The sequence below is a fragment of the Osmerus eperlanus genome, chromosome 7 (genome assembly GCF_963692335.1).
Source record: "Osmerus eperlanus chromosome 7, fOsmEpe2.1, whole genome shotgun sequence".
NCBI classification, from domain to species: domain Eukaryota; kingdom Metazoa; phylum Chordata; class Actinopteri; order Osmeriformes; family Osmeridae; genus Osmerus; species Osmerus eperlanus.
Window position 1 is genome coordinate 19,004,151 of NC_085024.1, and position 14,010 is coordinate 19,018,160.

General features: G+C 39.5%; 2 protein-coding genes across 3 annotated transcripts; both read right to left on the reverse strand.

Moving 5' to 3' along the window:
• Window positions 1–1,624: 1,624 nt before the first annotated feature.
• mrps15 (mitochondrial ribosomal protein S15) lies at window positions 1,625–5,082 on the reverse strand. Its single transcript, XM_062465584.1, has 8 exons — window positions 4,826–5,082; window positions 3,944–4,009; window positions 3,775–3,850; window positions 3,591–3,639; window positions 3,266–3,350; window positions 3,104–3,162; window positions 2,330–2,521; window positions 1,625–1,962 (listed from the first exon to the last, which is right to left on the reverse strand). The coding sequence occupies exons 1-8, from the start codon at window positions 4,980–4,982 to the stop codon at window positions 1,855–1,857; spliced, it is 792 nt and encodes a 263-aa protein (XP_062321568.1). The 5' UTR covers window positions 4,983–5,082; the 3' UTR covers window positions 1,625–1,854.
• A 197-nt stretch (window positions 5,083–5,279) lies between these two features.
• Window positions 5,280–13,117, reverse strand: csf3r (colony stimulating factor 3 receptor). 2 transcript variants are annotated; one of them, XM_062465586.1, is made up of 17 exons: window positions 12,979–13,117; window positions 10,930–11,031; window positions 10,587–10,655; window positions 9,995–10,294; window positions 9,725–9,854; window positions 9,397–9,572; window positions 9,013–9,182; window positions 8,677–8,848; window positions 8,341–8,423; window positions 7,995–8,202; window positions 7,434–7,622; window positions 7,183–7,284; window positions 6,757–6,903; window positions 6,525–6,668; window positions 6,314–6,410; window positions 6,148–6,229; window positions 5,280–6,053 (listed from the first exon to the last, which is right to left on the reverse strand). In XM_062465586.1, exons 2-17 carry the CDS (start codon window positions 10,937–10,939, stop codon window positions 5,505–5,507), a joined length of 2,628 nt encoding a protein of 875 aa, XP_062321570.1. In that variant the 5' UTR covers window positions 10,940–11,031; window positions 12,979–13,117; the 3' UTR covers window positions 5,280–5,504. The 2 variants fall into 2 exon arrangements, with proteins under 2 accessions (XP_062321570.1, XP_062321569.1); XM_062465585.1 differs by lacking the exon at window positions 12,979–13,117 and having other exon boundaries at window positions 10,930–11,150.
• Window positions 13,118–14,010: the final 893 nt, after the last annotated feature.

A 14,010-nucleotide genomic window follows, 5' to 3' on the forward strand; every position in this document is an offset into this window, starting at 1 on the left:
AGACAGCACAGATAACAGCGTTTCAGATACAAAAAAAACTTTATTTTTTTTAATGTAATGTTCACACGAAATAACAAAAGCTATTCCAATTTCAAGACACTTGGGAACAACTAAGGTTATTGTTATATTACTATTTGTAAAGTGAATTCAACTGAGATAATTGTTCATAGTGTGTGTTTATGTATGAGGCACTGTTCTGTTTACAGGGTCAACTCAAACGTCCCCATTTCTGATGCGAATTTCTCGTGCCATTCTGCATATCTCACACAATCCACAAAAAAAGGTCATCAAGGCATCATTGCATACTGTCCCCTGTTAGAAAAGAATAAAATGTTGTGTTACTGGTGAGCATAATAAACATTACCCCAAATAACAATTTTAAAAAAACACCCCCTGAAACAAAAGTATTGTAACAGCACAGCTATAGATTTTACAGATAAAATATGGTGTAACTACATGTCTGTACTCCAGAGTGTCTAATGCATACTGTCTGTGAGGGCATGTACCTGAATACCATAAGTCAACCTCATGTGAGTCCTCATGGCTGTCATACCTCCTGGTAAACATCCCAAACACGGATTCTCTCCATACTTGTTAGCTGTGTAGCAACCTAATGCTATTGGACAGATGCAGCCTATGCCACCTGTGTAACACATTTGAACACTGTTGTAAAATACAGGTCTCCAAAACCATTAAACCAAGCCAAACTTCTGTAATGTGTTTCCAGGATGGAGAGCTGAATAATGCAATGTAACTCCGTACTCACACACTAGGAAGTCATTGCAGCAGGAACATAGTCCGGTACTCCAGTCCCCTGTCTGAACATTGGTACCATATGACCCTGCTCCAGGTTGGTGGGTTATCACTGGGTTTGACATGGCAGTCAGCGTAGAGGAGTTTTAGCCTTTTAAAGACAAATCACACGGTCAATGTAGAATGCTTTAAGACAGGAATGACTAATGTCTGGTAATTTTCCAACCTTGAAAGGAAAAACATGGTGCTGAGAACATTTTGTAATTCATACAATTCACTCTTTGCAGTTTTGTATGCAAATGACATTAATTACGAATTTGTTATTTTTGACACAACGTAATTGTATATTCAAATGTGATAGAGGATGAAGCATGTCACTCACCACTGCTGTCGCTTGCTCTAACCCTTTACAGATCTGAGTTGATGATTCTAAACAGGAAATTGTGACACACTTGCTCTGCAAAGTGCTGGTTAGTTACTCACTGCTCTACTTCCTATGATGATCAACATGTTCTTCTTCTTATCCAGTGAACACAGGATCAAGTTCACACAATCACTCAATGGAAAAATGACTCAAAACTAATATATACATACAAAATGAAATTGCTCAACTGAGAAACAGTTAAAATATTGTGATACTGTCTAAAATCAGATAAGTCTTTTGTTCTTTAAAGTTTTTGTAGGAATTCTTCATCTTCAAAGTCAATTCAGGGAAGTCACTGTGTACTATGATATATTTTACACATTAGGTTGAATCTCAACAGAAAGTACAACTCCTTTATTTCACATCCTCTTTAGTTATATTCCAATCATATATATGTCTACATTGCAGTCACACCCAAAGCAATTCAATAAAAACTCTTGCAAATGATGAACCACAGTTGATTTATTGATATCCATCAAGTAAATACAACCCCCACCGCTAAACAGTAATCTGCATTACTGCATCAGAAATATTTTTTCAGACACAGTACTTTTTATTTCAATTGTTTTTGCAGAGGGAAATGAGAAACGAGTGCATCAACAACAATTCTCATAAACAATAATCCTAATATTCCCTTAAAATCGTAAAAGCGGCAACATACTTCAATACTAACAATATTATTGGGGTACTGCAGCTGTTATCTTTGGCTGGTCAGCCTGTGTGTGAGAAGATTTGATAATTTTCTTCCTTAGTTCTGCTTTCTGTTTCTGTACCTCTTTAAAGACCTGAGAGAGAAAAAACACATGGTCAGCCAAAACCATGCTAATGATGATAAACAAGTTATAATAAGTAACATTATTCAATGACATGAAGCTAGTTCAGGTGGCAGATATAAACACATTGTATCAGCCGAAAATACCATATCTGCCATTGATGTCTAGAGATATAGTCTCCAGTTGAATTTCTGAAGCAGATTTCTGAAGCAAAACCAGACCGCCAAAGTTGTGTCTGTGCTCAGTCAATAAATATTTATGTTAAACTATTACCTGCCTGAACTAGATTTGCAGTGTCATGCATTCATCGTTAGTAAACTTTTTGCTAGCAGATTTCAATTATGAAAGTATCGATTGCGCGAGGCCTTGAGCTCTCTACCTTGATGCAGAGAGCTTTCTTGGTCAGCCAGCGTCGGGTGATCCGCCTGTAATACTCGGGGGGGAATGTGTAGGTGATATCCAACTCCTGGCAGACACGTTCAAAAGTGTCATAGCGAGTCATCCTAAGGTGCTTCAGCAGCTTCTTCCTGCTGTCGATGGCCATCAACATCCTCCTTTTGTTAGCTTTGTCCTAAAGTAAATGTATTGAATCAGAGGACATAAAACTAAGGGGTTATGACAATCAACCAACATAACTAATAGGGGAAAACTTGATATTGGATATAATCTCCTTCAAGATCAAATCAAATCAAATTTATTTGTATAGCCCTTTTTACACGCAAGCATGTCACAGAGGGCTTCACATATGCCCATAAAACTGCCCCTCAACCAACCTAAACCCTCAAGGAAGACAAGGAAAAACTCCCAAAAAAAGAGCATTTACCTCTCTTACTGAAAGTGGAAGTTGGGGACATTTTAGGACGTACGTAACTAGGACTGAATTATCATAATGGGTAAAAATGTGACAACAGTGAATAGTACAGAATTTTGCAAATGGCTGTTTGTGGAATATGTATGGTCTGTCATAATTTCCCAGCATGCAGTCATTACCACAACTCAATCTAATTTCAGGCCATGGTGTACACAGGATATCCTGCTGTCAAAACTGTTACCAAAGAGGCGGGGGAGTAATAATGAAATGTGTGGAAAGATGTGTTCATGTCACTGCTATTGCGGCTTTAACATGACTTATGTTCCACACACATACACACACCTTTGCATGTTTGTGCAGGTGCTCTTGATAGTTCCTGATTCTCACAGTCAAAAGGGCAACTGAAGAAAGAAAAAGAAACATCACACAGTAGGCATATTATGACTTGACCGTTCCTCGAGTAAAAGCAGTGTCTTGCTCTCGACTTTGAAAATGAGAATTTACTCTTGACTTCGGTGGAGCTGCGGTCAGATTCATCCCTCTGGACTTTTGCAATCAGCTGCTCCTTTTTCAAGCGTAGCTTTTCACTCTGAGGATGTGTCAAGGGATTATACAATTATTACCAAAATCAGGCCACAAAATGTCGCCCCTCTAGAGAGACTTGTTGACTAGCAGCTGATAGTTACTAACAGCATACAATACCATTAACATAAATTAGCCTATGAACACTTCAAAGTAATTATAATACACAGCGTCATTATAATTTATGGACACTTGGAAAGATGAGAAATACAGTGAGAGCAGACCAATGGAGAACACAGGGACATACATGGCTTGCTAGTTCCAATGTCAGTATTCTCTTGACCAGGTCATCAGTTCTGTCAACACAGAAAATAATACCATGAAGACTCAAATTGCACTGGATATGAATCTAATAAATCAAACCTATTGTTAAGTAAGAACATGGATGAAGTTTCTTATCAGTGTTTACATTAATAAAATAGTGCACATACGTTTGAGCAAGGGGAACCGCCGCATAATCCATTTTCAACATCGTTGGAGGAAGATCACTGAGCTGGCTTTGAAACACTGCATCAAATCAAGTGCCCACAGTATTTGTTACATAGTTTAAAAAAACAGTGAGATACTTCCAAAGAAGATTTGTTTTCTCAAAGAACATACCTGGTTTCCTTTTCCTTGCAGCTCGGGCATAGTTTCTAACAGGCTGAATGGAAAAGCTTCCAGTGCCTGGAGGAAGATAATCAAAATGTTTCACATTAAATACATTTAGTCTAACAAGTGGGTTGGAGCATGTGCTGAACTTGAGACAACTGTAGAACATACTGCACTTTGTCTTGTGATGAAGAAATCATCGCTATGGTACAGTTTATTTTGCTTTGTGTTTATGAGGGCAATAAGCAAGGAAGAAAGGTAGCCTACTGTCAATATAAGTAGCCTATTTAGTGTGGTGGTGATAAACGCTACAGACATCTGTGGTTTCCCCACATCCACGATCAAAACCACTCATCAGCAGAACTCATTAATGATCAGTCTTGTTTGGTCTCTAGTTACAAATAACCAGCCCACTTTAGCATTAGTTTAATTTTTTCTACAAATGTTGTAGCATTTCCTTGCCACCATACATAAATAACTGCCATAAGATCATTAATTCTGACAGGCGATGTCCTAGGTGGAATATGATACATCCACAAGACTGTCTCTGATGTATCATGGCCTCTGGAAAGTACAGTGCCATCTACTGACCTGCTTGAAATCATACCGTTTTTAATAATTTCCTTTTATCTCCGTCATGGGAAAAAATAAAACTAATTCATGCACAGATCATAGTCAAACGTAGCCCGTTGGCAAGACAATAAGAGTTGCATGACATTTTTTATGAGAACGTATTGATGATACAAAGAACAATTAGCAAAGATTAGAAAAAGATTTAAGCTCTAAGCCAGGTAACTAGCTATTAAAATCCCCCGAAGACATATCTATCCAGTAGGACAACATAGTTATAGCTAAAGGTAGGTGGTGTTTTTTTGTTGTTGCCATACTCACCAATGTTTGCAGGCCTTGCAATCAAATGCGATAAACATGCTCCACTTTTCAAAGGGAGACCTGGGGTAGTCCCATTTAGTCTTGATATAATACCACTTTCTCGCAAAACGATAGATGCCGATTTTAAAGCACCCCTTAGTGCCAAGCTTGTGAACATAGTGGATCTACAAACAACTTGACTCTTTCAACTAAAATTTTTAAAATCCTGACAGCATTTGTCCCCTACAGGAGAGCCGCCATTTTGCTAGACTAAACTAGTAGAACATGATCAAGAAGGGTCTAGGTTAGTTAATCGATGCTTGATTTTAATCAACGCTTGACAAAAACTACATCGAATATTTAGGCTATTGTAAATATGCCCTGCAAGATTATCTTGTTATGCAGCATAAATACAATTATGTTAACTTTTCTATACACTTATCCACAACTTAGCAGATAATATTATCACCAATTAATGTGAAACATTTTTATTATCATGTGTAATTTTTTTATTCAGCAGCAATCATAAAACAAGCATAGGTACAGAGCAAACAGTACAAGCAATTCAATTGATTAGGTTAGGTACAGTACTGTGGAGGTTAGTAGCACTTCACACTTAAATGTTCTTGGAATCCAAATGAACAATGTAACCTGCATGCAAATTCAGATCATTTCTTTGATGTCTAATCAACAACTGGGGTTAAATGTCATTTTCAGCACCATTCATCGTTAATGCTCGAAGCAAAGGAAAGTCTTCCCAAAGAAAGCCCACCCCTCCCTGTCCCTGGGCGCCATCTTGACACTCTCTAAAGGCCATCTCTTCACTAGGTAGCCCATGGTCAAAGATGTGTGTGTCCAGGAATGGCTTGGGGCTGTCAGGCTCCTCTTCATACAGAAGTGGCTGAGTGGACTCTGAGCGCAAGTATTTGTGAGACTGGGCCTCTCGCTGAGCTGCTGGCTGACTAGCTGGCTGACTAGCTGGCTGACTAGCTGGCTGGCTCGCATATGGACCAACAAAGATGACAGTGCCATATGTAACTGATTCTTGTTGTGACCCGGAGTAACCAGGGCTGAGTGGTGAGCCACAAATGGACTCGCCTAGGTCACTGGTATCGTTGCCACTTCCATAGTCCAACCAAGGGTCATCTTTAAACTGTACACCCCCTTCGTCCAGGATTTTGTTGGGGATGTCAATAAAACTGAGATTAGATAGGCAGACTGAGGGTAATTCCTGGATTGGAGAAGTATCCTACATTGCGGAAATAGGATTGAATTATTTGCTTGCTTGTCACAATATTATCATGCACAAAGAGGAACGCTAAAAATAGTACAAAATGAAACACCTGGATTTCTTCTGATGTGGTCCACATCTTGATGCTGCTGTTAGCTGGGTCTGGGATCATGGGCCAAAAGCAGGTCTTCAGCCTTAAGAGATCAATTGATTATGTGGTGATAAATAACAATAATAATAACAACAATGCTGATATGATGAACTAGTAAAAGGCTCACCGCTTCTGCTTTGTGAGACAGATTAAAGCTGTACAGATGACAAACAATGACACGCCAACACAAACTACAATCACTGCCATGACAACTTCCAGGGCATCTAAAAAAAGGAAGCAGAAAATAAGCCTTTTATTCTGTTCTTGTGATGAATCTGTACCACCCATATATACATCACCACCACACGTATAAAGATTTATTGACAAAATATACAAACCTATGGTCTCAGGTTTGACAAACTGAACTGGTGTCCCGTTAAAACTCCCTCCATATGTGCTGACCATGATAAAAGCTTCTAAGAAGGATGTCGAGCTGATCTCATTTAAGACCGCTGTCCTTTGTGTTAGGTCACCATTCACAACTGAAAAAAGTGTGGAAAAGTGTCATTGCATGACTTATTCAGTGAAAGCCAATCAGAGCAAAATGCAAAATATATATTATTCCCCAACCATTAACATTTCCCTGTTTCTTCCAGTAAAATATCTTGTAGCTGTGGATGATTCCATTTCTTTTGCTTAAAGGAACTTCGTCCCAGGTCAGCTCAATTTGTGGATGCCAGTTCTTCCTTATCCTCAGAATTGGAGCTTCAGATGGGGCTGTCATACAAACGGAAGGACACTTAGATCTCACAAAATGATATTAGGAATAGTCATAAACACTTTGATCTTTCACAACACAGGGCTATCATAAACAGTACAGGGGACCAAAGTAGGTTTACTTCAGCATATTCCCAGCAGAGGGAAGCATTGTATCAATGTAATTTTCTTTGCAATATAGGCTCACCTAGTATTTGCCCAAAGGGGGTCAAAGACCCCTCATTTCAGTCTTTGATCTCACAAAGACCAAGGTGCAAAGTCTAGTCTTTACCGACTTACCCTTTTGTCTAGAGTATGCTTCAACGGTTCGAGAAATGCCAATCTCATGCTTATACGTTGCGTACACAGAGATCCCATAAGGCCTATACGGCTCAATGCCCTCTGCAAACAGGAATAAATGGATTAGGGAAGGTCCATGTTCATGCATCCCTAGAAATGGCCCGTGTGAACAAAATCGGTGAAGTGCATCTTGTCCACAATGAAGGATTTGAATCAAAACTAAAAGATAAAAAAGAAACTGTTGGGCATACGTGATATGACAAAGCTGGATTGATTTCTATCATTCCAGTCAAAGAATATGGGGGGTGGGTCCTTTTCACACAAGGGTCTCCACTCGACCACATATCCGGTGATGTCAGATGGCGAGACCTTCGCCCACTCTACCATTAGAGATGCGTCCCCATGAGAAACCACACTGACGTCTGACACTGCAGGCAGAGCTGAGGAAAGGCGACAAAGTTCTTGTTCATGTCACACGCAAAATAGGACATACATCGTCTCTTTTTATAACACAATCCAATGATTTTGCTTATGATTTGCATTTACATTTAGTCATTTAGCAGACGCTCTTATCCAGAGCGACTTACAGTGACAGGGACATTCCCCCGAGGCAAGTAGGGTGAAGTGCCTTGCCCAAGGACACAATGTCAACCAGGAATCGAACTGGCAACCTTCAGATTACTAGCCCGATTCCCTAACTGCTTAGCCACCTGACTCCCATGAACCCTTCGTCCTGTGGGAAACATCTGAATCCTTCCCATGAATATTCAAACACGTGGGAAGACCCACAAAGTAAAGAATCCATAGGCTACCTCTGTTCAGAATCACAGGCACTTCCGTTGGAATGGACCTCCCTGCAGCATTCACAGCACTGAGAAACACTCTTCTGATTTCTCTGGGAAGCTGAAAAGTACAGCGGCTGGCTGATGTCGAGCACACTTGGATTCTCTCCCCTCGTGCTCTCAGGAACGAGACGATGTAGGACACATTCTTACTATTGGCACGAAACTGGTTGGACGGCTAAAAGGGATTAGAAGAACATAGTTTCTGAACTACTGCCAACATGAAAGAAAACACAACATTGTGTCGTGTCAATTTGAGTATTTTTGCAGTCTGTATTATTTTGTGTGTTTGAGTGTGTGTATGCATGTCTCTTGCCTTCCACAACAAGCACACAGTGAGATTCTTATTGCTCTGCTCCCAAGATACCTTCGTCCAAAAGTCAAGTCTTCCAGTAGGAGCTGAGAAGAGACAGGGAAGACAGTCAAAAGTGGAAAGGTCTCCACTCCTCATTAACTTGAGAAAGAACACGATTGAAAAAACGCCAACACAAGTCAATACATCAATTCACCCAAAGCTATGGCAGGATAGAAAATGTAGAACATTACTACAGCATACTGAGTAGAAAGAAAAGTAAGCCTAGTGAAAGGAAGAAAAGGGTCAAATGTATAACTCCTCAAAAATCTGCCATGTTAAAGTTGATGCATAGTATACCCTTTTCTTGTGTGACTCCAACATGGCTGTGACTCCATTCACTCCAGGGGCTCTGATTGTATCGAACTCGGAGTCGTGCTAGGTACTCCTTTCCATGGAGTAGACGACATACTTTTATAGGTGTACCATGCATCACAGGGGTCACTGGGATTACACTTGTTGATGCTGGGAGCTGGGATCACACGTGCGCACACACACACACACACACACACACACACACACACACACACACACACACACACACACACACACACACACCACATGATGATAATAGTAATTGTCAGTTTTTAAGTCAACTTGTGTTCCAAGGCGGCACTGTATGACATGTTCTTTCACCATTTTCTCATTCCACCGCTCTTTGTCTGCAGGTTTCAGTAGCACTTCCAGGTTTAATCCGGTCTCAGGTACCCACAGTAGCTGATCAGACAGACTCCAACAGAACTTCAGACAGCCATTACTATTGGGCTCTGATTGAATGGCCACAATGTTTGGAGGGTCAAACTTTGCTGCAATATGAGAGTCACATTCATTGTCAGTATTCATAGTACAGTATTTTAGGATCGTGCTGGGCCAATCTTTTACAGTCCCATGTTAGATTTTAATGTTTCCCAGTGACAGTACTTTAATATTAAAATACTCTTTCTTTGAGTTCATTAGCAGATTTGAACATAAATACATACATACATCACAACAGATTCTACACACTTCTTGCATCCTTACCTGACGCCACAGGCTCCAGAAGCAGATGCTTTGAAGTAGTTTGGCCCAAAGCATTCACGGCTCTTACGAATATCTCCATATCCGAGAACAGGACAAAATCCCCACGTTGAATTGTGAAGTGATGGACCCCCAGTGGAATTTCATACGTTTTCTTTCGCTCACTCTTTGGTAAGTCGCTGAAGAAATTAAAAAATAAGTTATCATGTACCATGTATCATGTATGTTCTCAAAACATGACATCTAAAATATTGTATAAAATCTGAAATTGCATTATGAATATATCACACTTCATAAGATGAACCTTCAGAGAAGGCATATCCTTTGATACCTGATCTCTGTGTGAAGGGTGTACTGTGTTGGCAGTTGGGTGTTCTTCCCAGGGTCCCAGCTACATGTCAGAGTGCTTGGTGTGGTGAGATTAGTAACACAGCTAAGGTTCTGAGGCACTGAAGGTGAAACTATGGAAACACAAGATTTCAGGTTTAGCCAAATGCAAAAGCTGTAGGCTATGCTAAATCCTCTATGTATACATTGAAGCCATATACTAAATCCATGATGCGCCACAAAAAAATAGAGAAAGAAACAAAACCACTCTTACATCCAGATTTTATCTCCACTCCTCCAACCTTTTGGCATGATTGGCCCACCAGGACACAGCATGTGAGAAAAGCTCTGGTGTCTGTGAAGTTGGAGATGAAGACCCCGGAGATGCTCCCGCTCTCATTGGCTGTTGCAGGACTGCTGGGAAGGAGGTGCTGGCCAAGGTGCCACTGCACATGAACATCTTGTCCTTCAGCCAGAGGACAGTCATTGCTGATGACACACCAGGCTGTTACGTGTGACCCTGAAGCCACCACAGGGGTGGAAGTCTGCACCTCACTACACAGTGACGTGTTGACTTTTTATAAAGGGGAAGAGGCGCAGGAAGAAAAGAATGGTTGGCATTTGGAAGTATATCTGTTATAACACACCCTGAAACAGGGAGGAAAAGTATCTTTACAGATACCACATAATTGGGTATATTGAGTGTTCCATCTGCATACTTTGTTATCATATCTATGGTTTTGCTTTTACAAATGCCACTTTTTTATAACAATGTGGGTGTGGATTCTAATCAATTGTCTTTGCAACAATTGGCAAAGTGGTGCCATTTAGAACTGCTCATTTAATTTAGACGGTGCACAGCTCACCATTTCTCATTCCTTTCACAAATGCCAGGAGTATAGCGAGAACCCAGGCCGATACCATGGCGTTTAAAGCTGATAGGAACATAAAATAAATGACTGATTTTAAATGAGAAATGAATAAATCAAATGGCAACCCATGGAATCCAAACAACAGTCGAATATGTGTGCCACTAATGTATTTTAATGTGGGGAAAGGGATGGGTTATACCTCATCAAAACCAATCAGAAAGATTTCACGGCATTTAACCATTACAAGCTGACTGAATACTTCTGTGAACTAAACTTCAATTATGTTAACATGTAACTACAGTACACACTCAACCAACAAACAATACTAAATACTCACCATTCCACATTCACATAAGACTTGGTGATCACTCTGGGACCTTGTTCGGAACTCCACTGGAAAGATGGCTACCGTCAGGACATGTCTGTGCCTCTGTGCGGTCTAAGAGGATAGAGAAAACAGTTATTGTCTGTCCTTAAGCTGGTTACTGCTATTCTTTCCTGGAAGTAGTCTGAACGGCTGTTGTTGCTCTGTGGTTAGCACAGGCTTGCTTTGCTATCACCATCCTGGGGACACAGACCCAGAGGCAACTGAAACCACCAGGTTGTGAAACCCCCTGTCCTAACTCCTTGGGTTTGAAAAAAAGAGAGACTTGCGCCACCACCATCAATATTCTTTAGATGGCACTGTATGATGTACAAAAAAACACATTATTTGGGATTCTTCTACAAGTGGAACAACTCCTTTTAGCTTGAATTAACAAAACGGTAATGCTATTCTCTTGTTTTTCCTGGTGTCCACTGAAAATGTTTTAGTAGGACAATGTGGCCACTTAAGTCACTGTGAACATTCCAAGACAAGCCAGGCATTCTTGCCATGTGAGTAGTGTTTGCATTGTGTGAAAGTCTTTCCCTTATTTCTTATCAGCTTCGTGCATACAAGTCTCCACTTTGCTGTGCCATTTATTTTCTTTTTGTCTTATTACAGTGAGCTAATTGCCTCTGGCTGACAAATTAGCGTCCCTACTGCCTGTCTCAAAATGAGAAAAAGAATGTTATATTTGCCTTGATTTCTTTTGTGACTACCTTCAATGTTGTCCCAACATTATTTTGGAAGCATCAAAACTCAGTGAGAGTGGCAGTGCTCCATTAATCAAGTAGGGAAATGTTTGTCTGTATCTAACTAAATCTAACATGTTAATGCCAAGTCTGGTGCATTGTCTTTTAAAATAAACATAAAGCATTTGAAATACTGCAATCTTTTTTGTGTCTGAAAGCCATATTGTCATTTACATGGGAAAACTCTACTTAACATGACATTTTAAAAGACTGTCATAAAAACTAAAATACTGTATCATAATGTGAAGTAATTATTGTTATGGAACAAATGTGATGGCTTTAAAGATACACAGTTACCACCCAGTTTGAAGCAAATCCGCTCCACCACTGAAAAACTGGAATGTTGATAATACTGCAACGTCACAATGTGTGATGAGTTGTGTAACAATGTGTAGTGATGTTGTAACAATGTGTATACTTGACATACAGACATGCTTTCCCATATATATATATATATATATATATATATATATATATATATATATATATATATATATGTGCTTTCCCACCCTATTGCGGTAGAATGTTACTTACAACATACTCTTCTCTCGATATTGGGCAATATCCTCTTTGGGTAAAGCAGTGTCAGTCCTGTCTCTATTTCTCTTTTTTTATTTTCTGTTAACTATTTAATTTATATTCCGTTAACACGTTTTTATTAGGACTGATGGCAATTATGAACTCATACAGTATTTTGTTGTTGTAAATCAACAAAAGTGTTTCCCCACAAGAGAAACACATTAGGTATTCAGCAGAGGCCAGAGAGACCGGAAATTTCTTCTGTTGAGAAAACTAAAAAGAGGAAAGCAAAATCCTCTATATCCTCTTTTTACATGGATGTAAGTTCAAGTGTAAAGACATTTACCCCACTCAAACTGAATCATGTGTTGAAAAAAAAGTTTCTTATATAACTTATTCTTTCAATTAATACACCAAATGAAATGTACAGATTATAAATGTCTGAAACATAATGTTGTTAAAATGATTGCGGAACTGTGTCCACATATTCTTTGCCAAATTTCAACAGGTTGAAGTTTATAGGACACATTTTTACCAGTTAAATTAACAAAGAAGTTAGACTTTAAGTTTTAACTTTGTAATCCAGTTTCTACCTTTCCAGCCTTGTGGCCTAGTATCATTCTCCAACATCAAATATTGTTATTTTTTCTTTTCTGTTTGGCTCAAGTGTCAAGTACAATCAGAATGAAAGGAACAGTAAGCGACTTGATCTGAAGATAAAGAAAAGCAATCAGAGAGAAGCGCTACTCACAAACAGCGGCAGGGCCAGAGAGGGCTTTCATCAACTTTGATGAAGAAAGCGTCAGATGGAATGAACTCCCTGAATGTAGCTCATATTCAAGGGGCACTTGTGTTTAATCAAGCAGCCACATCCTTGTTTTGAATTAGCTATAGGCTTGTGAAACAGCCACAGCCACCAGATTGTATGTAGCCCATCACATGACAGGGCAGAACTCTAAGAAAGAAAGTGACAGATTTTGAGGCATGTGCCTTTTACCATGAGAAGTATATACTGTATTTTAGGGGAAGGTGGATTTTAATTGGAAGGTTGCTAATTCTAATTGGAAGGGTGCATAACAGTGTTTATTACTTCTTAGATATCTTTTTTGTATTTAGGTATTCTAGTGTTGGAAAAAAGACTTGAATATAATGATTAGGTTAATCTAATATTAAGGTTAAATTTGTTACAGAAAAGGTAAAGCCTCAAGTTTCTCTCCAGAGGGAAAATATGTCTAGAAAACCTAGAGTCCATAGTAAGGGATGCAGGCCCCTTTAACCCTTGTGTTATCTTCGGGTCATTCTGACCCATCAGTCATTGTGACCCACTGTCGTATTGCGACAAATTTACCTCATACAAAAACAAAGTGAAGCATTTTCTTTTAACTGTCGGGCTGTCTCAGACCTCCCACATTGCAATGGTTAAAAGAAAATTATTTTTATTTGTTTTTGTATTGGGTGAAATTGGGTAAACACAACGATGGTTCGTTGTGAACCTTTGGGTCATGTGACCCAAAGGCAGCACGAGGGTTAATTGTGACTATCTACATTCTGTGACTTATAGAACTAGAACTCTGGAAGAGAGCTCTTAAATTTGTTGTTAAGTGCACTTCCCCAGAGGACACTCCCATCCACCTGCCATATCATGTTTACTTGGCAATTAAATCACAACATCAATTATCTTTCTGAAGCTTCATTTTAAGCAGGTCACCCACACACTACATTTTTTATCTAACCCCCACATCCCTGAATCCTCGCTCCGGTGTTTTTAGAAACATAATGAAAC